Source organism: Ischnura elegans, chromosome 10 (assembly GCF_921293095.1).
Source record: "Ischnura elegans chromosome 10, ioIscEleg1.1, whole genome shotgun sequence".
Classification (NCBI taxonomy): Eukaryota; Metazoa; Arthropoda; class Insecta; order Odonata; family Coenagrionidae; genus Ischnura; species Ischnura elegans.
In genome coordinates this window covers 75,047,582-75,075,299 of record NC_060255.1, presented here as the reverse complement: position 1 = coordinate 75,075,299, position 27,718 = coordinate 75,047,582, and the positions used below count along the sequence as shown (strand labels likewise).

The window sequence follows — 27,718 nt, the reverse complement described above, 5'->3', positions numbered from 1 at the left end:
GGTATTATACTTTTATAAGATAGAGCACAAATGATAATTCCCACTCTTTTAATTCAAAACTCAACAACCAATTGACCCAGGTTTCAACACATTGTGTCAATACAATCAGCACTCTCTCAGTATTTCAGTATTTATACCCAGGCCAAGGTAGGAGGTGGGGGCATATGGAATTGGTGTGAGGGGAGTTGGAGGGGGAAACAGTTTGGGTGAACAAATAATTGAAGGCCGATAACAGAAAACATACAACAAGTGAAGCGTGAGTGAAGGTCAGGGTTTTGACGTCATGAAGATGCTAAACATTAACAAAGGTGATTCAGTACAAAATAAATCATTTTAAAGTCCATCCGGGCTATTGGCCATTCGAATTTTTCCAATAAAATCTAATTTAAGCCCTTTGTCATTACAATGTAAAATATCTACGTCAAATTTGCTTAAGTGGTTATTCAGGCATAGATGATAAGAAAAACAAGATTTTCTGTCATTATATAGTCAAACCAATCCTAGGATAGAAGTCTTGTTATAATCATAGTCCATGCACACTAAATACTAGCATTCTTAAAAATCTTATTTTCTCTCACTGGCAACACAATAAACAGGGAAGAAAACACACTAAAGTTCACAACGTTCCTTATTTATTTGTGATTTGTGATACACGTGTTACAGACAAAATCTAGAAATGTCAATTTATCACCCACTTATTATGCTGTGCAAGTTTTTATGGTAAATTCCTTATGAAATCAAAAATAACCAGAGGATACCTTTGTCAGAAATAATAATAGAATCTAATTACTATTTTCATGAGGCATTGGACTCTACCAACACCAATGAAAATTCTTCAGCATTGCTGACTGTATAGAGCATTTTAAATCACAAAAACTTGAACATTGAAATCCCTTCTATGTAAGGCTTTCCACATTATAGTTTTGGTTCGAGGCTATAAAGGGCTATTCTAGATCACTTACCAAAGTCGTGCACAACATTTAAAATTATTTTAACTCTGAAAGTTGCCTGTAATTGGTAAACTACTACCAAAATAGCCTTTCATGTTTTCAAAATGTATTGAAAATATTCAGGAACATATACAAAACATGCAATAATATCAACAATTCTTACACATATTTTTATAAAGAATATAGGAAATGCTTATTTATAAATATACACATACATGATACTTCCTATTAATGGTGATACTTTAGAGATAGTCTTCAAAAATAAAAACAATTAAAATTTTATCAATATTTAAAGTTTATAGAAAATACTTTAACTTCACCTGTTTTGAACCAGATATGTCATCAAGTTAAAAGGAAACAAATTACCTTTAAGTACCATTAATACAACTCAATATCACTGGAATACGAAACTCACAATCATTTGAAAGACTAGAAATATACTCCCACAATTGACAAACATCAGTTTTCCTTTGAAAACATCGTTACAATTTGTCAGAAATCAAGTTTGAAAATGGCAGTATCATTTAGCACATCTTCATGATGTCATGTGACAAGGAGAGTGTATCTGTGAACTTGCTCATGGTAGAACAGATGATATTGATGGCACAAAGTGTCAACCATAAGATTGAGACACACATCTCCACAATACATATAAAGAGAGAGGTGAAAGCACCCAAACAAAATAACAGCAGAATCCAAGGCACAATGTCTCCCTCCCCAAATCTAATACAAGCGTGTAACGCTTGTAAGTCACTGCAAATCTTCTGCGCAAAAGGAATCCTCGTCAAAAAAGTTGTCTTTCTGTTCCACTCCTTTACCTTTCACATTCTTCTCATCTACGTTTTCATTCTCCTCTTCCTGTTTCGACTCCTTCAAGGAAGTCGACCACTTTCGCTTGTGCTGATTAGACCCAAAAGCATCGTCATAATTACCCTTGGATATGAACAGCTGTTTGAAGTGAGTCAAGCAGTAAAGGTTTCCATTGTTCATTGTGTATGTCTCCATTCTGGAATTATATAAGCAAAGCCAGCCATTAGGTAATGATGTAGAAAAAAAAACTTATTTTTGTGTGATTATATTAATGTACCAAAACAATAGAGGTGTGTGTGTCTCCCTTTTAAATGTTCATGTTAAAGAAAAAAATTCGTCTTTATTCTCAACCATATTGCCTGGCGTTGGAAAGCTTGGAATACAATTTCATCCATTACCTAAACATTCCTCTAGGGCCTACTTATTATGGAGCATTTTTAATGGGCACTAACTGGAAAGGTAAGAATTTTGTTATCATACAGCAGACTTTCTAAACATCTTTGTGATAATTTTGGGTGCTTCAACAGCTGCACCTATCTAGGTATACCTGGGGAAATTGAAAAACAGGGACAATTACTTTCTAGGCTGTGATTTCAAGGAAAAAAGTTGCTCCTCCTACATTGATTATAGGTTTATTTTTCTGCTGATGACATACATGTATGAATTAAGTTTCAACCATTTAAACCCCTACCAATTTCAAAAGATGTATCTTTAATGAGCGTCAATGAATAGGACGTGAAGAGTGATTGTCGGGAGATAAAGCAAAATGCTATGGAAACTAGTTTCTTTGGCATTTCATTTACATATGTTCATGGTTTACATATGCTATTTCATACAAAATTCCAGTTGACTTCCATTACAGCAATACATTAGTGGGTATTATAAAACAGAGCTATGAGGAGAGGTGTGTCATGGCTGGTTCTTTCTCTGAAGCACACTTCTCCATGCAGCATGAATCTTTCCTCTCTGATAACATTTTTCGGTGTTTCCAAGGTATCAATGGTTTCTATAACTATTATATGGAAGTAGCAGCTCATTTCTGCCATACATTCAGAAAAAAACGTTAAGAGAAAGGAAATCTAAATCCTACACACCAAATGAGAGAGTATGTTTCAGGAAAACAATCACATCCCACCTCACCCGGGGTCATATACAAGGCTGAAATTTTTCTCTATCAGCACCTCAATGCGCCCGAGGAAGCCAACTAGAAAGCTGGAAAAATACGCCCATGAACCACTAATGGACGCGGAGGAAAACCCGAGAAATCAGTCCTAACAACTTTCATACCGCAGACGCCTTTGCAAAAGAACATATGTTGTATTCATCCTAAAGTAATATGCAACTTTAACAACACACTTGTGCTGCATGTTGCATAAAATATTTCTCCATCCCAGGAATGATTCAACTACTAGTATGCATTACATTTTATTGTTAACCTTAAGTATATCGTTAAAATAAATAATGAGATTGTATATCAAATACACTTCATATGTCTGGAATATTTGGACAGCTAAATTCCCCAGTATCCACATTCAGGATACAAATGTATACATGACATTTATTTTTTTCCTTTTTTGTATCTACACCTATGAACCTTATTGTTATAATTTTTCATACATCAATTAATAAATTTTCCTAAGTATGTACTGTAACACTACTGTAAAATACCTCATGGGCCAGAAAGGCTGAAAATAATGAACAAATTGAATTGAATGAGAGCTGGCAACACCTTAACCAAAACATATGGTTGGAGATCTTTCTTATGTATACCTTTAAAGCCATTTCGAATTCCCACAAAGATACAAAAAAGGAAAACACAAAAAATATATGTCATATACACATTTGTATCCTGAATGTGGATACTGGGGAATTCAGCTGTCCAAATATTCCACACGTATGAAGTGTATTGGATATACAATCTCATTATTCATTTTAACGATATACTTAAGGATGACAGTAATACTTAATACATACTAGTAGTTGTTGTCTCATTCCTGGGCTGGAGAAGTTTTTTATGCAACGTGCAGCGCAAGTGTGTTGTTAAGTTGCATGTTATTTTAGGATGAATACAACTTAAGTTCTTTTGCAAAGTCTGCGTTGTGAAAGTTGTTAAGACTGATTTCTCGGGTCTTCCTCCATATAAATGTATTTCTTTAACTTATCCAATAGAAAAGGTCTTCCACATTTCAATATATTAGGATGCGACATTCTATGATGTATTACCTTAGGAAGCACTTGCACTGGAGGCAGCGAAAACAAGCTTTGTGAAGAACCTTCCCATTGGCCTCAACCTTTTCCAGAGGATAAACACGTTTGCCACACTTTGAGCACACCTCTGCACAACTTGCTTGGATTTCCTGAAAATTTGGGACAAAACAATTATTTTCAAGCGAGTAATAATCCCAAAAACATTCTCATCAATACATAAATGGATTATGGATGGCAATTTAAACTTCCCATTCTTCCTGAACTCCATATTGACAGGTAATTACATTTCTTGTTGGAATTGAAATTAATTTCAGCCAGTACAACCCTTAAGAAGTTCATGAGGAGCTTTTATAGCACAAACACTTTTTTCCTCATTTGCTAAAAAAATTTTGGTTATTTACTGATGGCTAAGATTGGCAGTAATTCTACAAACATCTTTACCATCTTATCAATATCACTAGCAAGTTCATACAAATACATCCACAAGTTAGCCATCACATCAGTCGTATGTATATAAAAATGATCTAACATTACTGACAGTTCTTCATTAAAACTAAAAACCACCATGAAGCCAAATGAAACTGAATGTACAAAATGCACAATCATATAATGGACATGAAATTCTGCACCTGGAAGTGAGAAAATTTTAAATTTGTTCCACCAACTTCATTGTAAAATCGTTTGAAAATATCAGACAATTGCAATAACACACATCAGGATACATGATACATTCTGTACCACAGCTACATCAGATCTTTTATCAAAATTATGTATCATCTCTATCTCAATGATTTGAAGAAAGTTTACACAAATATCTTAGGATTCTTGAAATTTTGTTTGTAGCCATTATTCTGTTTATCACATAGATTTCCTAAGGCAATCAATCACAGAAAATGTCTACACATACATCTTTCTTTCACACAACCTATACAATGATCACTATGTGGGCCCTAAATATAGCTGCTGGAAACACCACAGTGCACCTAAAATAAAAATGATTATTTTGTAAGAATTTTTAACCAGAATTTGACCAGTTTCAACTATCATCTATATGATAGTTAGAAAAAAAAGACTAGTTAAAGTAATAGAAGTCTGTGGAATATACACAGTTTGTCATTGTAATCAGGTTGAAATTGCACTAAGTTTCCTGAATGACCATAAAATTTAACCACAGTGGAATTACCAGCTGGGGCTGCACTGACAAAGGAATTAGCAGATTACCAATTTAATCAGGTGATCAAAATATGTAGAGTTGGAGAATCAGTTTCTTTTTGTATCTTCCTCCCTCAACACAGAGCCACTGCTTTTCTGCAGCATCTAAATCATCTTCAGATGACATATTGCAAGAGCCTGTAGGGCTATAATTACCACCATGGCACTGCTTGGAGATTAAAGGTTTGCAAGTGGGCATGAAACTTGGTCGGTTGCCACCAAACATGAATACAGATAGAAAACCCCTGGTAATTCACTCACTAATGTATTTCACAAATGTTTCCTCTATTTTTTGGTTGGCAGAACTGCCTATTGCCTCCACCATACACATTTTAACCCATTCGAATCCACAAGCTTACTGGTATGCGGCGTGAAGCTGGCCACAAGCACCACAAGCATACCAGTACGCACAATGCATAGTGATATCTATCAGTTGATCCTGCTGCTATTTTACAAGTCTTTTGTAAGCTTTTGGCCAGATAGTTTCAAGGTCCATAAAGGACCTTGATCCTTTACCGACCTTGGATAGTGTACCTCATAGTAGCTGCCATCTGGTGACTATTTAGAAAATTGCTTCCATTGTAAATCTCCTTAGGAATATTTATACTTCAACCGAATGTAAGAGTAAATATTTATGCTCCAACCAACTCTTAACAACATACCAGAATTTGGTCAAAATCAGTCAACAAATACTCTATTAAATGTCTTATTTAAACCAACACCACAAATGCATTCAAATTCTTTAAAATTCAGCAGTGTCCGGGGTGGATTTAAATCCCAGGCGATGACTGCGAATGGGTTAACTGGTGGGCACCAGACAAGTGATCACAGGCAATCGCTGTTCCACTGACAAAGAGTTGGTGAGAGGATCAGTCACTCAACATGGCTAAAAAAATATGGGTAACTAAATAAATAGCATTCAATGGTGACACCATCACTCATTTTTGGAGAGCAAGGTGTTGCACCAGCTTCTATGCTGGTGGTCTCCACACAGTGGGTTTGTCACTGATGACAAATATTGTGGTACAATCATTTTAAGACAACAAAAAGAGCATTCACTTCTGACTGAGTAAATTCTGGAAGTTTTGGGATATAATTTTGAGCAGACACTGTATCAGCATTGCTGAGGGAATCAGTAGCTGGTGTTGGTGGTACACTGGTACACAGGTGTAGATATTACAAATGATTGGCCTCAAGTCTCTCCCACGGCTGGATCTAAGGTTTTCCCGGCAAATAGACTGGAGGAAGCAGTAAATAGCAATAAACTGGGACCGTGTCGTAAAGGAAGCAGTGGAAATCAGACTTGAGAAGAGAAAAATGAACAGAGACGCCGGCTTCCATCTGAGCAATGCGTGGAAACCAGCCCTGAAAAAACTGAAGGGGGAGAGGACACGCATTGGCCCGACCGTCAACCAATCAGAGCCCACCTGAACCCAATGCGAAGGTATATAAGACGGACACTTCTTGGCTAATCCATTCACCCTGAAGACGATGGCAGACTTAGCCTTCGAAACGTCGGTGCAGAAAAACCCTTGAACCCGGCTGGAAACCCGAGAACTCTTCCTCCACTCTCCCAAGGTAGTTTATTATTCACTAAATACATGGTAGAAAATGGAAAAATGCTTCATAAGCCTTTGCCCATTACCACTACAGAGTGCTGCCTGCTTTCAGAAAGCATTGAGGTTTGTTAAGGCAGAGAGCCCATCACTCACTCAGCTAGGAAGGTAGACAGCACCTGGTCAGGTGCAGTTGTTTGCGTTCTAAATGCAGGTGCACCTTGGCACAGACTAATTCAAACATGGATCCCAGTCATTGGGAGACTGGATTTTGGACCTTCTTGCACACCTATACTTGGGGTACCCAGGTCAAAGGTCCCCATTCTGATGGCATTTTAATTTTTTGTTTGTACACAAAATTTACTCACTAAATAGCCAGCTGAGTAGCATTGGCTAGTGAAATTTCAACCACACATACCACAAATACCACACTAAACACCTAGATGTTATTAGAAAAGTGAATAAAGCAAACACAATCATCTGCTTTGAACCTAAGCTGAGTTCACAGCCATCAAGTCTTTCTCAAGGGCCACGAAGTTCAGAGTTAGAAAGATGATAATTTAGTCAGCCTACCTAAACAGTCTTTAGTCTAGCTGTCAATGAGTTAAAAGTTGCACGCAATCATGAGCAAATTCTGATATCCTCTCCATAAATATGATCATGGGTGGTCAAAAACCAAAAGTAACCTAAAAATGTTTTTTCTAATAACGGTAAATGTAAAAAAAACATAATTCCATAATTTCTGTTTAAAGCTTTTCATCCAGGAAAAATTTATAATAAAAATTGAATAATTACCAAGACTGACAATCTAGTAGTAAGTAAAATGCTCATTGGTAGACAAAACTGATTTTTATAGATACATGATACTGCAAGCCATTGCAAGCACATCAACATACAAGTAAGCTCATTTATATACAAAAGGGTTCATTTAGAAGGGGTACATGTTTTTAAATTGAAAACTCTTTTCTAGTGATTATATTAAACTATTTTTACCTATTTTAAAATATAAAATCATTTTGTTCATACATTTACAACATAGTCTCAAGAAAATCAAAGGGGATAAAATTCTTGGTGCCACTACTGGGCTCCAAGAACTTTTGGATCTATCAGTAAAAGCCTTCTTAGGCCTGTTGGTAGCCTGACCCTAGAATCCATCAGGATCCTGAAAAAAATTTGATTCAGATTGAAATAAACATGCTTTTTTGTAGCTTTGGGACCAATCAGTAACAGCCTTCTTAAAAACGTGTGTAACCTGACCCTAGAATCCATCAGGATGCTGGAAAATATTCAACTTGATGCAGTTTGAAAAAATCATGTTTTCGTTCGAAAATACTTTAGACTTGTTCCTTTTCTCCACTCGCTGCTCCTTCACACAGGCAACACGCCACACATTCCATGGTATTCACAAGGTAGGTTAGGCCACAGAATAGGGACCTATCAATAGGTCCCCATTAGGCCCACTACTTTTCGTCTGCTAGTCACCAGGCTGCCATAGGCCCCCAGGTGGAGGTGCTTCAGTCATACTGCCTTATGATTAACATTATACAACATTATTATTGAACAAGTAGCTGTATTTGGCTACTTTGTATCACATACTCCTTCACTCACTGAGTTTCCAATATTCAATTACAGTGGAACCTCGATCTGTCGTTTTTCAGGGGGATGGATGAAAAGAACGATGAATGCGGGAAAACGATAAATGCGGTAAACTTTGTTCGGGTTGCCTATGTCCCAGGATCCGTTGGATTTTTGCGAATTATGACATTCATTAATGGATTCAAACGAGATTTCAGCTGATTACAGGAATATTATTACTTTATCGAAAAACTTAGGTCATATTGTTGATTCGACTTATCTCTCTTTCTAATATCCTAAGTGAACAAGCCGCCTTGCTAAAAAATTTTTGAACTCAACTCGGAATTTTCACTGCTATTTCACTGTAAACATTCTTATCCATCAAATGCCATTTCAAGTACACGTATTTACGCGAGAAATGTGCGTGTTATGCCTCAAACAACTGATTTCGCCGTCGCAGTGATTGGTTATGAGATGGATCAAGAAGGCCAAAAATAGTTTATTATTGGAAATGTTCCTTTCTAGCAATGAAATTTTTGATATGATTGAGGCAATGTGGCGTTAATCGTCAGCGGCACGCCCACCTGATCCTCGGCTTCATCCCACTTCTTGTTTTCACCAGGGATCTCGCTCTACCCCCACCCCTGCCGTGATGTGCTACCGGACAAACCGAGGCGTTCTGCAATATTCACGCATTCTAGCCCGGATTTTTTTCTTCATCATCAATTATTTTGAGTCCATCTTTTAAAGTTCTCACTTGTATCTTCGGAAGGGCCGTGGTCCGAAGACGAATAAGAATAAAACTAATAAAAATGAAACCGGACTCCATTGAACCCACACGGAAAACACTCGCTAGTTTTAAGTCAACCCACCCCGGAAAGTACGGAACCACTCGTACGAGGTGAAGTTCGGCACTAATGCTATCGCGTACGGCGTAGGCAGAGCTTACTGCAGAGGGTGAAGCATGACCATATGACTGCGCAATTAAATTTTTTATCCTATAGAGAAGGCAACTTACCCACTCATTTCTAACAATAAGTAGCGTAGCTCTAGATGAGCAGATGAATTCAGATTGCTAGTCGAGAGAAACAAAATATCCTGAGAAGACATCGCTTCGTTAGCAACTCAGACAAGGGAAACTTGTAGCATAACTCGTAAATTGTAACCAGACTCGTAATTGTTTTCGAAAAAAATCGCATCAACTTCCGTGAAGCTCACTATCAGCTGCGAGGATATCGGTACATATTCGCCAGAAATCACCATCGTATTATTCCAACTATTTCCTTGCTTAAAATGCTTAAATAACGTTAGAAATACGTCGTGTTTGGTATCAATCTTTACTAAATTACGTGCACATCACTAATATCTCAATATAATAAAAGTATAATACCAATTGCCGAAATTCATTTTTAGATACCTTTTGGGCTAATAGGTGATTCATGCAGCAGTTGACCTCCACCTTTGAAGCGAGTCGGCTAAAAAAAAGTTAGCGGTCGAGAGAGGGGGAGGCGTGAAAAAGGTTTCTTTTGTTCTCGAGTAACTTGATATTTTCTTTCGAAGCTAAGGTCGTCGTAATACGATCCCTGATCGAGCTGGGACCTTTTTTTTCGGAGAAGAAGAAAGCTTCAACCGGGGAGGGGGGATACCGAATCTTGGGAAATGCGCTTATGTAACTATCCCACGGCACTCTGCTTCTCCCTATCGCATTTCAATGTCCTGGGGAAGATTCAAACTATGTGTCTGTCGTAATTAGCCATAAATAACACGTAGTAAACACTTCGTCTCATTTTTATCAAACGATGAATGCGGGAAAATTATTCGACGGGACCGCGATCTTCAAACGATAAATGCGGGAAAACGATACTTCGGGGAACGATAGATGCGGGAAAAAATTACATTGTCTTTATGGAACTTAATTTGGGACCAGGAGCGGCGAACGATGAATGCGGGAAAACGATGAATGCGGGAACGATAAATCGGGGTTCCACTGTATTAGAATTGTGGAGTCTAGTTATTGTTATTCACTAGCTTTTGTCTGCTAGTCACCAGGCTGCAATAGGCCTCCTGGGTGGAGGCACTTCAGTCATACTGCCTTGTGCTTGACACCTGACCAAGGTTGTGCTCTGACATCTCATCAATACACTCATCTCCAAGTTGACAGCTGACGTTGACTTCACTTCTAGTAACCACACAACTCATTTTACACCCATGCAAAAGCAGCTTTACCACCACCCCTGCTGAACTGCTACCCCCAATGAGAATCTATGGATAAGTGTTCCGAGTTTCTCTACTGATGTATTGCGATATTACCCTCTCTTAAATATGGGATTATAACATACTGCATACATTCAGTCCACTGAATTCTCTTAACCCCACACTGAGCATGCGCTCACAGTGAGGTCATGGGATGGAGCGAAAAGATATTGTGACCATGATTATTCGCAACTTTACTGAGCAAAGAGAGACTAATCACAACAGAGCAGAAAGAAGGAGAATAAGTTTGTCAAACACCACATTGTTACATTTGGTGCGGCGGTATCATGTGATCATGACTTTATCATCACCAAGCAAAGTGGCTGAATGCACTATTATGAGTTGGATTCAAGGTGGACACACATGAGTATAATTCATCTAAATTACCGTATTCCTCCGAATATAGTCTCCCCCCTAAATTTTGAGGCTTGAGTTTCGGTAAAAAATTTAAAAAATGGGTTTGAATATGGTACCCCCCTTAACTTTTATCATGGGCATTTTTGGAAAAAAAGGGGGGACTATATTCAGACATATACGGTAACTCACGACTCCCTCAATGATTCCACCCAAGGTTATTATTGATAGGTGATGGTAGAGATCATTCCAAACTAATGCATGGGTGAGCAAATTTGACCATTCAGGTGTGGGAGGCTGTTCATATCCCTCAGCCACCTTGCACTTCAAATATTTTGTGTTTGGAGATGTACAAAAGCTTCACCTAGGATTTGAATCTAGGAACCTTCCATCAGCAGCCATGCACTCTACCCACTAGATCAACACACTCCCACAGGGTACTCGTGTTAACTGTTTTTACCATTTGTTTTTTATGATTTTTTTTAAGAAAGAGCAGACTATTATCATAGGGTGGACACTTTTTAAAACATTCACCACAGCTGATGCCAACTGCCATCACACTGGTGTTGATCAGGGAGCTGCCTGATGCCAATTGGTGTAAAAAAATAGACAAAAAAAAGAACTTCCATCCTCACCAAACTACAATAAATTGGCGCTATAAAAATAAACTGTGAATGTGTTAAAATAGGTACACAAGCAAAAGGGAATATACTGTAATAAATTTTCCAAAGTTAGCATAAAAAAGACATTTTTTCTCTCCCCTTCCCTCTTTAGATTTACTTAACGACCTAAAGAAGGATACCACAGGCTGATTGGGCAAGAGACTAACTAAAGATCCTCAAAGTCAGTCATACTGAAGACATGTAGACATTATGAACCGAGCAAATCGCTGGTAATCCATAAAATTTCTGCTCATTTTTAAAATGCATTAAAATCAACTCAATCTGCATTTCCAAGTCAAGAATTGACTTGAAACATCATAGACTTATGAATGATTAATATATACCTTTACACCATTTTATTTACATATTGCTTAATAACCAACTCATTACAGCTTTTTATACCTGGAATTCAAATTCTAAGAATGGATGATAATAGACACTCTTGCACTTTGGGGTACAAATCTACCCTAGAAGGGCTCATACCAGCAACCTCCAGCTCGGCAGGCAAAGGGAAAACCCAGCAGCCACACAGACTGGCAAATACTACATGATAATTTGGGGCTAATAGGGTAGTTTCCTTCATCAAAGAAAACAAAAGGCATTGATTGTGATTCGTTACCCACCATTAGTGTATTCGTAATATACAAATTATTTGGCTTTAGAAATCCCAGTTTAGACGAATGGCAATGGTCAATTTTATCCTCATTTGAAAAAGTCCAGATTGGCACCCATGCGATTCCACTCCACGTGATGTCACTGGGACCTAGTTTCTATATGAGTAGATAGGAGTTTTACATCATCTGAGATTACCAATGCATGCATGAGGCACAGAGCTCAGGGCAACATGTCTTAATAATCACCTATTAAAACTGGCTAAGGTCGGAAAGTTTTCTTCGTTTGACAAAGTATTAATAATCCTTATCTAAGCCAAGTGCTAGCAGGGTACTCTGCTACCTTCTAGCATCCTGCGTCGTATCAGCACTCAAAGCCTCGCCCCAAGGTCACCTCACACGCCAACAGCAGGAACCAGAATGATGTCAAACTGGTTTTTCCCAGCATTCATACTTAGCCATCGCATTTTCGCGCGTTTGAAAATTTTCACTTTTCATTTAATAGTAAAAAATAGATATCGTCATTTAAGAATCTAAAACCATGAAATACGTACTTCAGGAGTAATAATCTTTCGATTTAGGAAATTAAAAAAATAATAGGACACCACCCTATTGTCACTTGTCAGTGGTCAGCCAGTCAGAGTGGTTCATCAGTATCTCACTGGTCATTTACTGACAATTGGTTATTCTATAGCTATTCACTGACTGCGCAGTCATATGTGGCCATCAGTAGGAGTCGAAGAGTGGACCAGCGGCTCCTCTTCTTCCAGAGCATTGGTAATAACTTAAATTTTGGCTATTCCAGACAAGGGTGTTCCCAGGACCAAATCTAGAGGGGGGCAAACCATGGTCGTTCATGTTGTAACAAATAAAAGGTTAAAGAAACCATAAGATATATAACAGTAGTTTATTTGTTTTACTAAATGATTTGCTCGAAAAAATATTTTCAGTATTATTACATGGTTTATATGTACTAATATCACTTTTCTTGGGTATAAAAAAAATACTTTAGTTTTAAAGTAAATTTACTTTTGCTTCTGGGGGAAACTACACCCTGCTGCCCCTCACTGGGTGCGCCTATGATTCCAGATGAAAAAATTAATTACTTGATATTAATTAATTGAATTGATCTGTTCGGATTTTAAATGGAATATACTTTGGGGAAATACTTAAAACTTTAAATTTACATGTGATTTGGTATTTGATTCCCGACACCGATGGACCCACGTAAAATACGACCCGCAACTTAGGTTCAGGGATGTTACATTATCTTCATTTTCTGAATGCTGCCATAGTACGAAATGAGAAGCTAGAGACATAAAATTGAGTGTGTCTTTACTATACATGGTAACCTATGTGGTGCAATCAGAAGAAAAGTGGGTCATGCCATCACGGGCAAATTTTTTTTAACACAATGCAGAGTTTGACCCACGCCAGATAGGAAGGGTGGATTTTGCCATGAAAAATGGCTGACCATCCAACAGCTTAGGCAACCAATTACAATCAGAGCAAACCCTTTGGCATGCCATTTGTAAGAAATGCATACATTTACAGTGTTCCACAATCCCACTTGCTGATGTAACTTCAAAATGGAGTTTGACACCTTAAGTAGGAAAAATAAATGGGATTGGCGCCACCTGGGTAGTGCTCTATCCAGGAGCGGATCCAGGATTTCTTTCTGGGGAGGGAGGGGGCACAAGCAAGGCCATACCCAGGATTTTATTCTGGGGTGGGCACAAGGATACCTCGTAATACAAAACAAACGCAATGATAATGGTAGGTACTGTATTAAAAACCTTTCATATTTTTTAAGGGTCTGGGGGGAGGGGAGGGTCACGTGCCCCCGTGCCCCCCCCCCCCAAAGATCTGCCTATATTTTAATCAGAAATTAGCACTGCCACATCTTGGCATTGGGTGAGTACCATATTTTTGAGTCACTGTACAAGGAAGGCCTCTAGCATAGTTTCTAGCTGCAGAGGACCCAAATGGATGCTGCACCATCTTCATCTACTTTCCTTTCATCCACTCCCATCAGGGGGAGGCTGCTGAATGCAGCACCACCTCTAGGCAGTGGCTAGAGGAGGAACCTACTATGTTCAACCACATTTATATGACTACTGCGTCCCACAGCAGTCTGAACCTGAAGGGAGATTGCGTGAATTTTCAAATAAAATACTGGTAACTGAAGTGGTATAACTATCTAAGGTCGAGAAGTATTATACTGTTATTTCTCAAATTGATGTATCATAAAAATAAAATCAGCAATTCTAAACCAGTTAATGCATCATATAACAAGGTCTTACATCCCAAAGACCTGTTTAGATTCAAAAGAAACAAAATATACATTGAAAGTCAAATTTTTTAAATCAAATGGAACATCAATTAATGGATAAATCAATAATAATAACAAAATAGATGGCTACATTTGGACAAGTACAGCAATAATAAACAAATAGGAAGGTAAGGCTTGATAACAGATAAATTAGGTAGTTAGGAGTATGGAGAGCCAGAACTAATGAATGCAGTGTCCATAATGCATGTTTCAATTTTTTTAAATACTGAGTTATTACAACCAAAACATAAATGAAGCTTTGATTTTTTTTAAACACAATCCTGTTCTTACACTTTTTTACTTACCCAAAACATCACATTTCCATTTCGCCATTCAATAGTGAAAAAACAGGATTTTAATAATTGATTAAGACCTTAGAGAGAGTAAAAAAAATCATGAAAAAAATGCTTCCCAAAAAACTAACAGCTAAAAAATGAATTTCACCATATGACTACGAAACATTCTGCATAGCTTTCAGTTTAACATGCCTGAATTAATACAAAGGTGGGAAATTTTAACAAATCGTGTCTGACATTTAAACCATGGCTGGCTACCTTAAAAAATTGAACACAATGATTACAAGATTATAGCTATAAGGACAGGTCGGTTTCAGTTTTTTGACAGTTTCAATTATGGTTTGGTTCCAGGCATTGTTTCTCACACCTACTTCTCAGTTATAATTTTTAAATATGTTTTTAACCTTATTTAACATTCATAACCTATTCATATTATGATTTTATGAAAACTACAGAATACAATGCATCAAGTTATCTCAGGATCTATGAAACCTCTCTTTAAATCTTCCATGGATGCTGACCGAATTCATTCCCACTAGTGGATGCAACAAAGCAATTTTACCATAAGTATTAACTGCATATCAAACATTAGGTTGGAGGTATTTTTGGATGAAAAAAGGCTGATTGAGGTGTTATAGCTGCATATTTCATTGTTTGACACTGAAAAGTGCATAACTAATCATCTTAGTTTACACCATGTCCTGTATATCTTCACGTCTGATCTATGTCTCTTTGCGACAATCCCTCTTATCAATATTATTTTTTTATCTTTGGGCCACAATTATTGATCCAATATTTTATGCGAATGCAACTGTTTGCACTGACTTGTCAACATCTATTGGATGTCAAATAGCTATCAAGATATTGAGCTAGATAATGGAAATACGGCCTCTTACATTAGAAATTGAATATCTAGGACACGGGCATTTAATGTAGATACCACCAAACGAAGAGCACATAAACTAAAACATGCAGAAATTTGCCAAGGGTGTACCCACAGATGGTATACTTATTGAAGTGTTTAAAGTAAATTACACTCAAGAAAAGTTTTCAAATTGGATTTCACGCTAATAATTTCTGTGGGAATCTATCTTGGCTTCAAGTCTAATTCCTGCTCTAAGCTCAAGAACCACTAAAACCAAGAAACTGAAGAACTGAACAGACCCATCCCTAACTATAGCAAATATATGTTCACATTGAGTTACTATATTAAACAAGTGCCAAAGCTAAAATGATTTTCTAACAGGATACACCATTTAAATGTTTCCCTTTAAGAATATCTACGAAATTCTTATTATGCTCTTTATATTGAAAAGACCAAAATACATCATACAAGTAGGTACTACATGACAAGGTAATAAAATGAGCAAATATTTCATTACAAGTGACGAAACAGTCCCTATTTATCATGGAAAAACATTGTTTAGGTTACATGAAAATTTATTTGATTACCTGTGAAGGAAGAATGATAAATTCATCTATAAATACATCATATCGACATAATTCTCTTATTATTGACTAAATCCACTTGGTAGGTACATCACTGGTAACTTCAAAAGCTACACTCTCTTGATACGTAAAAGCATAACACCTTTAAAGATTTGAAATAATGTCATTATTGTTATCAAAAGTATAAAAATTCCAAGAGGATAAAATGATTGATTATTTGAGTCCCATCAAATGGACCTGATCTCAAATGATCAATATGTATGCTCAAGAATATTTGTTAGGTAATAAGCAACATATGCATATCATCAAACAGAAGAATATAAAGTACGGCTTTCACATTAGTAGCTCTCACAAACTAAATTATGTTGGTCGTCTGATAGGCATATTACCACACTACCTTACGAATTACTGAGCCATAAATTGCACCCAAAGTATCAGAAAAATAATTGCTTAAATGAACTAGAAAATTTTTTCAAGAGCTTACAAAATAGACAAATATCCTTTGAAAATTAGGTAGTATTGGAGATTGAACCTATACAAATCCAGTAATAATTGGCTGTCTTCATGGCGACTCTTTAATACCGTGTATTTTAAAATACAAAATCTCACATTGAAACTCATATAAATAGTACAAATAGTTGATCTTCCATCATTTCTCTGAGGGCAGTAATCTATTTTACCTGATACAAAGCAATTCCTCGAGGTACAAAATTGATACATACTAAAATGCATCAGTTTATAAAATTACTTTTTGAATAGTTATATTGGATGACAAAAGGATCTTTAAGTGGTCAGAGCCATCATCAAAATGCACCAAAATATACCATCTCTAATTTCATGTACGCCAACTTCACAAGCACCTTATGTTACTTTAAGAGTTCTGTTCTTGAATGAGTTAATAATCCAACTGAGGCATCATAGTGACCATGTCACAAAATGCAAACAATTGTTAAGTTTGCAAGAATCTCCAAAGAAATGCAAATTCTTCAAAAATTAAGATAGTGGTAATCTATAAATTGAGAATAGAATGCATAAAAAAGATTCATTTCAATTTATTGAATTAGGAAGACAGCAAAAAGGCCTTCAATGTCAATATAAAAAGGCTTTTTTTCTGAAATCATTTGTTCCATGATATTCGATCTTCTTTAAAAAAAATATTGGTGTAACATTTTCCTTTCTGAAATATAGGTGCCAAAAACCAAGGACCAAAGAGCTTTCGGTATTACAGTATTGCACAAGCTTCATTAGATTGATCAAATATTTTAACAAATACACTTCTTCCACTATGAAGGCATACAATACACACTGAGCATTTTTTTAGCCCAGACAGATATAGAGAGCTATTTAAAACACAAGACAAAACATCAAGGAACCCACTATGAGTACCAAGGACTAAAGAGCAATTCCTTCAATGAAAATTACTCAGTGATATGGATAATGAACTTAGACCCTCCGTGGAGCTTTCATGAAAATTAAGGATCAACATGTTTAACAAAAACTATTTAATATTTCTATGATGACACAGAAATCCATTCCTTTGATTTCCAAACAAAAATCTATGTTAATACACAGGAGAGTATCCTCCAGAATAGAAAGCCAGGCTATACATATGAGAATGAGTATTCTTTTTTTATAAAATACAATAAACACAAGAACAAAAAGTAGTAAGCAACTGAAGACGGTGGACCCAAATGGCTGTCTTATGCCATCACAAATGTGCTAACACTTCAATGACCAGAAAATGGGTCCAAAAAGTTTGAGCAGTTTGTAGAAATATAATCCGCCACAATGTAGATGATGACTTCACACAACTACTGATCGAGATGAAATAAATAAATAGAGTTCCACAAATCTTGCGTCTGCATAGTTTTTCTCAAAAGAAACTTAACCATTATTTCTCAAAGTTTTTTTTTTAGTTGCTCATACCATATATCATACAAATTTAATATTAAATACTATATGTATGCACATAATAACATTCCACAGAATCAAAACAACTTCATCATTTTTTGGATCACATTTTCTACCCTCTTTCTTTGTCCTTTCCATCACAATATGTTCAAGTATGGCAAGTGCCTTTGACTCAACTTTTGTTAGCTCACTTCTCCACAATATCTTCAACTCCCATCTTTTGCTACCAGCCTCTCCATTGGGTCGAGGGTGTCCGAAATCACTGTTTCAATCGCAGAGTGGGATTGAAAGAGAGAACAAAATATGTAATTCCCTCAAAAAAAATGCTTTCCCCTCCACTTCATCAAAATGTAACTGAACACCCACATATAAAGATAAGAGAAGTGGCATGCAAACTACTTAACTCGGACAACTAGTGATGCAAGCAAACAACACCAATTAAAACGTCATGCATAACGCAATAGTGTTATTAAATCACCACCACTTCAAGTCAGTCAAAAATGTACTTCCCTACCTATCCATATTGTATCTTAAATAAAATTCTGTTGAGAAAATTCACTCAACTATAATTTAAACAGCTGGGAAGTTAAATTTCCCCTTCCTATAATACCATTCATCTCGGTACCCTACCAACATAAGTATGGTTGGAAAATTACAGTTTACTGAGTAAAATGTAAAAACATAAGTACAACTAGTGGTGAGCAATCTACGGAGGCAGTTAGCAGGATGATACAAGGAAGAATGATATTGCAATTTTGTATAAATTCTGCACACCTTACTAGTTTCTCTGAGAAATTCACGTCATATGAAAAGTGATGATGTGAGAAATTTCATGGGCGGTAAAGTTGAAGTAGAACCACCCCATGGAAGGCCAAGAGATTAGAGCATATTTAGGGCAGATAAAGAGGTATATGAGGGAACTAAAGAAATTGACTTAGGAGAAATAGAAAGCTGCAATATACTTATAAATGAATAATATAAATGAATGAATTCAAAATAAATGGGCACTATCTAGAGCTGGATGATTAGTGAACAATCCCAGCAAATTATGTCTTGGCCAGATAGAAATTATGAGTGCAATCACTTTTAAACCCAGACAATATCAAGATGCTTGTGACAAGAAAATCTTACTTTTTAGTGCATAAAAAGGAGCATGCAAAACTGTGAACTCTTAGGAATAAATTCTATTAACCTAATTAAAATTAGAGGAGGATTAGCATGAAACCATCTGAATACCAGGAAGCAATAGCTGATGGACAAATTTGGACAGGAACTGAAGAGCCATCACTTACACCTATTCTGTGCATGAAATAGATAGCTCAAAGCCAATTGTGAAGAGTTGAGTTCAGCTATATTAACAAAGTGGGAATCACTGAACAAGATGTCAGCATTCAGAGATCAGTTTTGTGTTATGAGATATCCCATCACTCAATGAAATTCTCATGAGTTTACCACATGATGATTCATAAGTTTAATCCCTATTATTTGATAGCAAAAAATGCTACACAATTGAAAGTTACAAAACATCAATGACTAATGAGAACAGTTTGATAGAGGATTTTTTGCATAAGCAAAAGCAAGCCAAGGGGGAATTTTGGAAAGAAAAGGGTAAAATTAGTACCTTTGCCAATGAACATAGAAGAAAGCTTCAACAGGTGGATTTTAATGGAATGAAAATCAAATTATTAACAAAAAAATTAGGCATGTATATTGCAAGCAATAAACAGCACCAAGAAACATTGAAAACATCAATCAGGGAATTATGTAACATGCCATTCTAGTTCACAAACCTATCCATGAAAATTACTAGAAAGTACATTGCTGAAAAATAAGTAATAGGGAACTCATTTCACACCAAAAACCTTAACACAAAATATTGTAAGAAAATAATTGATCTGTAAAGTCTCCTAAAATGTTTATGTTTAGCACTGATCATAAGCTTATCCCCTATGAAAAAATTGTATAAAACTGTTTCAAAATTTTATACAATTTATACAATTACCATGGCAATTGTATAAATTGTATAAAATTTTGAAACAGGTTTATACAATTTTTTCATAGGGGTATCTTCCAAAAATGTTTCACTATATGTGCAACATGAGAAAAAAATCTGCTTGTAGGCAAATGAAAATTTGTTACAAATTAACGAAACTCTCCTAAATGACAAAATATTGAATCCTGAATCATTTCCTGGCTCATTGAGGGAAGTAACTCCTCAAAAGAGTGTAAATAATAATAATCCATGCGAGGTATATATGATGAAGAGAGTACTAGCTGAGAAGCTGTGAGTCACTAGGTTGGAGTGGGTAACATCATCAACTTTTTTATGAAAGTGTTAAAGCTATCATTATTTATCCACTAATAGCTTGAGAAGAAGTTCTCAGATCGAATAAAATGAAAAAAATGGCCTTTTTAATTAGTTAACTCAATTGCAATCAACAATGAAAAAAATTGGTGAACAACACCATGGCTAATATTTTCCTCACTGTTGCCAGTATTGACATTCTATAGCTCGTAAAATGCTGATAGAATTATATTTTTATCAAAATTATCAGAAAAATTGCCTTTATTAACTCAGTTTTCCCTTATTTCACAGGACATTTCTCATCTTTCAACTGGAAGAAAATCCATTTCACATTACAAAATGACTTGCATATCTCTCATACTAACATCCTATAATATAAGTCTAATTATGTAGTAGGTGAAAAGAGAAAATGATGCTAAGACATAGTTGGTTAATTAATGGGCTGCAATGGATTCCAAACACCATAGGCATTAATGCATGTAGTATTAATGGCAACCGTGAACTTTATGTAGGTAGTCAATGTAGGTGGCTAAGTCTGGTCAATTTAATGAAGTGCTGTAATAGTAGGAACAGATTTTTTTAGAATAAATTATGCTATTTTGTATGAAAATATATATATATATTATGGAACAGGATAGCAAGACAAAGAAACTAAAGAGCTTAATTTACACTTTTCAGCCCAGCTTTTACTATTTGACAGGGAGTAAACTATGCTCAAGTATATATTCCACTAAGAATGAAAACTTGTTCACTATAGGGTAAAAAAATGTCCTAGCACAAGAATGGAACCTCTTTCCTAAGATTTTATCTTCAGATGGGATTGGAAAAATCATTGCTATCTCTGTCATCAAAGGGTCTGAATTGCACCCCAGCACCCAGATTCATGCCTTTCATGGGAACAATTTGATGGGTAGAAGTAAGTACAAGGAATATTTCAGCTGATGCAGCTGAAAATAGAAGATGTATTCCTCACCATTACTGATAATATTGCCTACAGATAACGCCAATGGGATGAATAGAACAGAGGTATCAACATTAGCAAAAACGTGGAAGCTGATCATGAAAATGACAGAGCAAGAATGGACAGATGAGATGGAACCTTAGAGATGAGCAAGGAAAATCATGATATAAAATCAAGCCAATTCCTCCAGTACAACTCCCAAACCCCTGTGGATGACAATGGAGTGAGTTGCCATATGATAGGACAAGGATGGACCGATGACATGGAACCTTAGCAATGAGCAAGGAAAACCATGATATAAAATCAAGCCAATTTCTCCAGTACAAGAGAAGATCACATCCAATCTTGCATATGACGTAGTTGCCTTCAAAGCGAAGGGGCGAAGGCGCAGCAATGTGATATACGCAGTTTGCATTGCCTGAAGTTTCCAGTCTGTCTCGTCTTGTTTGAATGCACTCATGCTATGCTTAAAAAACTTAAATGCTGTCAGATATGTGCCGTGTTAGGTCTCATTCTTTTTTGAACCTCCTGCATGTCATCGAATCATACAATTGCCGAAAGCTATCGAGATATCTTAAAGCTCAGAAGGTGACTCACCTAGCATTTGGCCTCCAGAAACTGGGAGAATTGAACCTGGTAGACCAAAAAAAGCCAGTTGGGGAGATGGGGTAGGGATGAAACACGTTTCCATTGTTCCCGTGTAACTTGATATTTTCCTTTGAGGCAAGTGATTTATGGTCTGTGGGGTCTTGGAAAGAAAAAAATTGCCAGAGGCATTGGCTGATGGAGGGCCCAGTGTGGTTCCGTGAAATTAATGACGTGGTTATTATCCTACAGCACTGAGATTCCCCCGATTGTTGTTCAATCTCTTGGAAAGGTTCATGCTATGTGCCTGTCATGTTTTGCCTTAAAAATTTACACTGCTGCAATTCTATTGCAATACTCCCGTGAGAGCTTTTAAAAAAAAATTTTCATGAGTAGGACAAGCATAGTAGAGCAACGGCATACGCAAAGAGAGGATTGGAACTCTTTCTACTCCCTGTTATGGGACGATGCATTCACGAAAGCATTGATTTAAAATTTCTGATTCAGATTCAATTTCTTCGATGAAGTTGGATCCGGAGTATAAGGTGAAGGGCATTATTTGTGGATATTTGAAGGTTAAGACTACAAGTAAATACCTACTTATCTCTGAGAGCCATACATATCACGTAAATTTAGCTGAAAAAATGCCATGTAAATTTTTAGTATCGCAAGAGGAAATTTGAATAACTGTATAAGTCCAGGCATACGTCTGCAACACTGCATGAAAGGATTTAAAAAATGCCGCAAAATTTTTTTTCTTTAGCTTCGATACTAAAAATAGGGGTGCACCTCTGACACGTGTGCGGCTCTTACACGTGCTTATACAGTAAGTTGAGTGTACTGATCCCATTGGAAGTCATACCAAAATTCTCATTGGCAAGTAATCATGAATGAGAAAAACTTAAATAACTTTTTCCAAGCATAGAATGGGTGTTAACCCATTAGTGCATAGTGTCCGATATATCGAAGAAGTGTATTTTATTTTGTTATGGGCTCCAGTTGACTTGCGCTACATTTTAATACTGTATTAAGTTCAAATGGATGTCTGTCTTCACCCCCCCTCTCCCCCCCCCCCCCCCCCCCCCCGCTAATATTTGAATTTATCGACTAGAGAAGTATTTATGTGAGACATGGCACACGTCCAATATATCGGACGCTATGCACTAATGGGTTAAAAAAAGGGATCATTACTAACTCCATTAGCCTCATACTTCTTTCCTAAAAGAAATGTTACCCAAAACCGTTCAAAGAACAAAATATTCAATACTCAATAATTCAATAGGTTCCACTTTGTTCCGTTTTTATTTGGTTGTTGGCTTTAGTTCTTGTCTCCAGTTGTCAGTTCTGGCTCTTACTTTTCATTCAAACAGCTAAATTTTCAACTGCAAAAGACTTTTTCTGTCTTATTAGTATGCTTATCCAGGGTAATATTAATTGTTTATTTGAGAAAGTTTCCTTTTTTCAGTGAAAACATGGTGAGGTGATTGGTACCAATGTGAAGAGCTATCACAATGCTGGTCTTAAAAAGCCATCACTGGAATGATCCCTCACAGGTACAAAATTTTTGCTCAGTAATATCAAATGTTGGACTGAAGCCTACATTTGTTGACAGTAACAGAACAAGTAAAAGGGTAAAGAAATTCAGAATTCCTAGAAGTGATCTCTAACACCCACTGAAGTGGCATGCACTGTGGTCAGCAGTAGCTTCTTTACCTCGCTATTGTCTATGGAAATATAATTGCAAAAATGCAAATATTGACATAATATATTAGTAAGATTCAAATGAAGCAGCCATGTGGTGAACCTTCATCAGTGTTTTTCTATAAAGACGACACAGGAACCTTAGACTCAGCCGACTGACTTATAGTCACATAATATTTCATTCTCCCCCTCCTGACCCCAACACCGGATACATTTTGTGTTAAATTCAACCTAATGGTGCTAAGTCATTCCTAGATCAGAAGAGGCTCCCTTCTAACGTTTCATTCTGCTTGAATTTAACTTGAGTAATTATGCAATGACAACATGAGTTAGTGACCAAGGGAAGTTATTTGAGTGGTTTGCGAGGATGGTATTAATGACTTAGGCCCTTTTTTAACTCTACCCACAGTGGGAAGTCCATCGTTTGCCCAAAATTAACCCATTCCTCTGTTTGTCCTTTTCATAAGAGAAAGCCAAATATATATCGCCCAGTTCATCCAAAGACCCTTTCTTTGATCCATTCCAAGGTTAGTATCAGCGGCACGGGCCATAGGGGACGCATCCCACCCAATATTTTAAAAGTCAGTTTTGTCCCCCCATAAATTGTATAAAAAAATTTAATATAACCCCATTTCTCCCCCCCAAAGTTTTGATGCTGACGACGCCAATGATCACCGGAGTAACACTGGAAGAGTCAAGGTAATGTGTCTCCCGACATTTCTTTGATCCATGAGTATGCATATTCTCTCTCAAATGACAAATCAAATGACATCTTAATGTGGATGTTAAATGTTTATTATTACGAAATGTGGATAGCTACAAGGCATTTTATGATCGAAGTATATTTATGTCCTGCAATTTAATGCCAGAAGAGAATAACAACGTAGGCTTTGATCATGGTTTTAAAGACAATTCTATAACTCATAATAGAAAAACCATCACCATTAATACATCTTTTCAAGATGAAATGGAAAAGCATGGGAAAACAATACAATTCACAGATTCCATAAACCAATTTTTCCCACAAGTCTTGCTTTGTATAAGAAAGAAGTTTTTCTCTTTGTAGAGTTTAGCTGACAGTTATTCAAGTTCTACCCTTGTTCAATATAAACCCAGATCTCTTGGGGTACAATGTGAGTACTTTAGATCAGCAAGCCACATGAGCAGTCTAATTTTCCTCTAACTCCATTCATACCATAAAGAGGTGATGTAAGCACAAAGAATAAGATAACCAGCATCTTTAATTGCATACTAAAAATGAGATTCTCTTTTTTGGATGACCTTAAAAGCCATTATGTACATGGAGGCAGCTTTTTAATGGCTCATACAGCCATCATTTAGTCAAGGTAACATAATATCAAGTTCCCAAAAAAAAGCTAGTAAACCTTCTATTACATTGATTCTTCTGCAGTTTAGATATCTCCATTAAAGATCTTTCGGAATAAGTTAGAGAACCATTTTTTGAAAACCTTTCCTTTCAACGAAAGAACTGGGTTGAAACATGTATTCCTCTCATATATTACCCATCCCTAATTAAAATGTACATTAAATGATCATGATAATTATCACTTGAGTTGAGTTATACCATAATATGCTTCATTTTGCGGATAGCCATCACCAGACCTGACACCATCAATAAGCATATTAGCATATTTTACTACCTACAATTACAAATTTATGAAGATTTTTATCATGATTACAGGCATTTTAACAAAATAGCACCATAAGGATGTTGCCAAAGCCACCGTGCAAACAAGTGCATCCCTTTTATTTCACCAAAAGACTTCTAGTTTTTAAAAGGGAAAAAATATATTTTTCCAAATTTAACACTTTTCATTTATACAGTAAATTTTAACAGTTTAAACAGGAAAAGAAAAAAATTAACAAATATACAGTTTAATGATCAAATTATATTCCAGGATAAGTCTACAGAGTCAGACTATTTTAATTTTCCAACTTTAGCGACGATGTCTTCCAAATAACTTCACAGCAATCCAGTCAATGTACCTTCAACATGCCATTAGGTGTTAAAAAGCTTCCATTTCCAAGAGTAAATGTGTGTGGTTTCCAAAATGCAAAGAGACGACCAGTGTATTGGGTACAAGCTATTACTACATAGGCTGATATTAGAATAATTTAGTATAATACAGAAAAAGATTATGGTTACAAACTAGACGTGTTTTAAGAGGTACCTACATCAGGTGCAGTGTGCAAAAAAGAACAATATTTTCACATTCTATCATGCAGATTCAGAACACATACAACACTTCCTTATGATATTCTAGCATAAAAATTAAAATCACACCATTGAAAGAGCAATCTTATGACTAAGGAGCAATACTCAGGGTCATACTTCATGCTAATTTAATCAAATAAAGATAAATGGTCAAAAGATAGCAATTCTATATTTCTGATGAAGTGAAACAATAAAATTACTGTATTTGACAGCATATAAGATGCACTGGCATATATGCTCTGCTCAAATGGATGCATGGATATATCTGCTCAAAAAATAATTGATTACAGCCTTTATTTAAAATTTGAAGACGTCAGTCTTCAACCTGTCAATGACACCAAATTTCTTGGGCTCATCATTAATGAAAATCTGTCCTGGGACTCTCATATTAATCATATTTCATCCTCTATTGCATCTGGATGCTATCTCATTAGACGCATGATGCAATTAACCGACTCACGAACAGCTATCACTATTTATTTTGCTCATATCTATAGCAGGCTAAGATATGGTATTTTAGCCTGGGGTCTATCCCCTAAGGCTGTTCGTATTTTTAAATTACAGAAATGGGCAGTCAGAATCATCTGCAAAGCTAGGAAACGAGACAGCTGTCGCAATCTTTTTAAAAAGTTACAAATCCTTCCCCTACCTTGTATTTATATTTATTGTGCTGCGATGCTTATAAGAAATCACCATTCTCACTTGACACTTCTAAAGAATCTTGATATTCATAATCATAACACGAGAAGCAGAGACAATTATGCTGTGAGACAACATAACCTTTGTATTTTTAATACTGGTCCGGTCACCATGAGTTGCAGGATTTATAATAACCTACCTGCCTCATTAAAAGATGAAAAGGTGAAAGGAAATTTCTCCTCTAAATTAAAGATGTACCTTTTAAACAATACCTTTTATTCTATTGAGGAATTCCTCAATTCTTAATTGTTTTGTTGTAACTGTGTAACATTCTTTTATGTATTGTTCATTCAGAATCTCTTGTGTAAGTGTTTATCTTTTTTGACGGGTCCTATATATGTTTTTGCATATCTATTGGCACCAATAAATTCATTATTATTATTATTATGACGCACCCTTATTTAGAAGGCCACACACAAGGAAAAAAGTTTCAATAATCCGCGCGACAGCGGGGTACCACAATAACTTAAAATGTGTTTTCTTTTAGTTCTCACATTTCGTAAAAGCCAAATTAACAATCATTGAATGCAACTACCAAACATTTTTATTAAGGAAAATTAACAAACGGCAAGCTATTTTGAATATGATATGTAAATTTCAATAATGAATAAATTAATGAACGGCAAGCAATCAACATAAAACAAAATAAACCAGAAACAACAAAAATCACAGATTCAAGGAAAGCATTGCCTATCATGAAATTAGACTTAAATCTTTTAGCAGTCGCCAAGTATGTATCATTTTTCGTTAGGTGGTGCGCCGAAATGCCTTGCTGCTGCTCTGTTTCCATGAATTTTGGCATAGTTTAACACTCCTTGTTTATACTGAATCGTATAGGTTAATTTCTTGTTTCCTGTAGTCATGTTTTCCAGGGTATTTTTTTAAACAAATAGTTTTAAGCATTGATACCAACAAATTTATACAGAGTAGCACCGATACCTACAGGTGTTTCGGCTGAGTGTCAGGCATCATACATTGAACGAGTAGTGCTATGATGTACTATGTGCTACTCCCCGCTTCTCTGCACTGAGCGCGAATAGTTTCATTTACTT

General features: G+C 36.2%; 1 protein-coding gene across 10 annotated transcripts in view; it reads right to left on the bottom strand.

Moving 5' to 3' along the window:
• Positions 1-615: 615 nt before the first annotated feature.
• Positions 616-27,718, bottom strand: part of LOC124166676 (microtubule-associated protein futsch) — a 78,500-nt gene continuing 51,397 nt past the window's right edge. For 9 of the 10 annotated variants that reach the window (XM_046544313.1, XM_046544316.1, XM_046544319.1 and 6 more), the window contains 2 exons: positions 3,984-4,117; positions 616-1,956 (listed from right to left, as the gene is read on the bottom strand). In XM_046544313.1, coding sequence (XP_046400269.1) covers positions 1,701-1,956; positions 3,984-4,117 — 390 coding nt within the window. In that variant the 3' untranslated portion in view covers positions 616-1,700. Of the gene's footprint in view, positions 1,957-3,983; positions 4,118-16,829; positions 18,442-27,718 lie in introns of those variants that run through there. The other variant, XM_046544321.1, reaches the window with a different exon arrangement.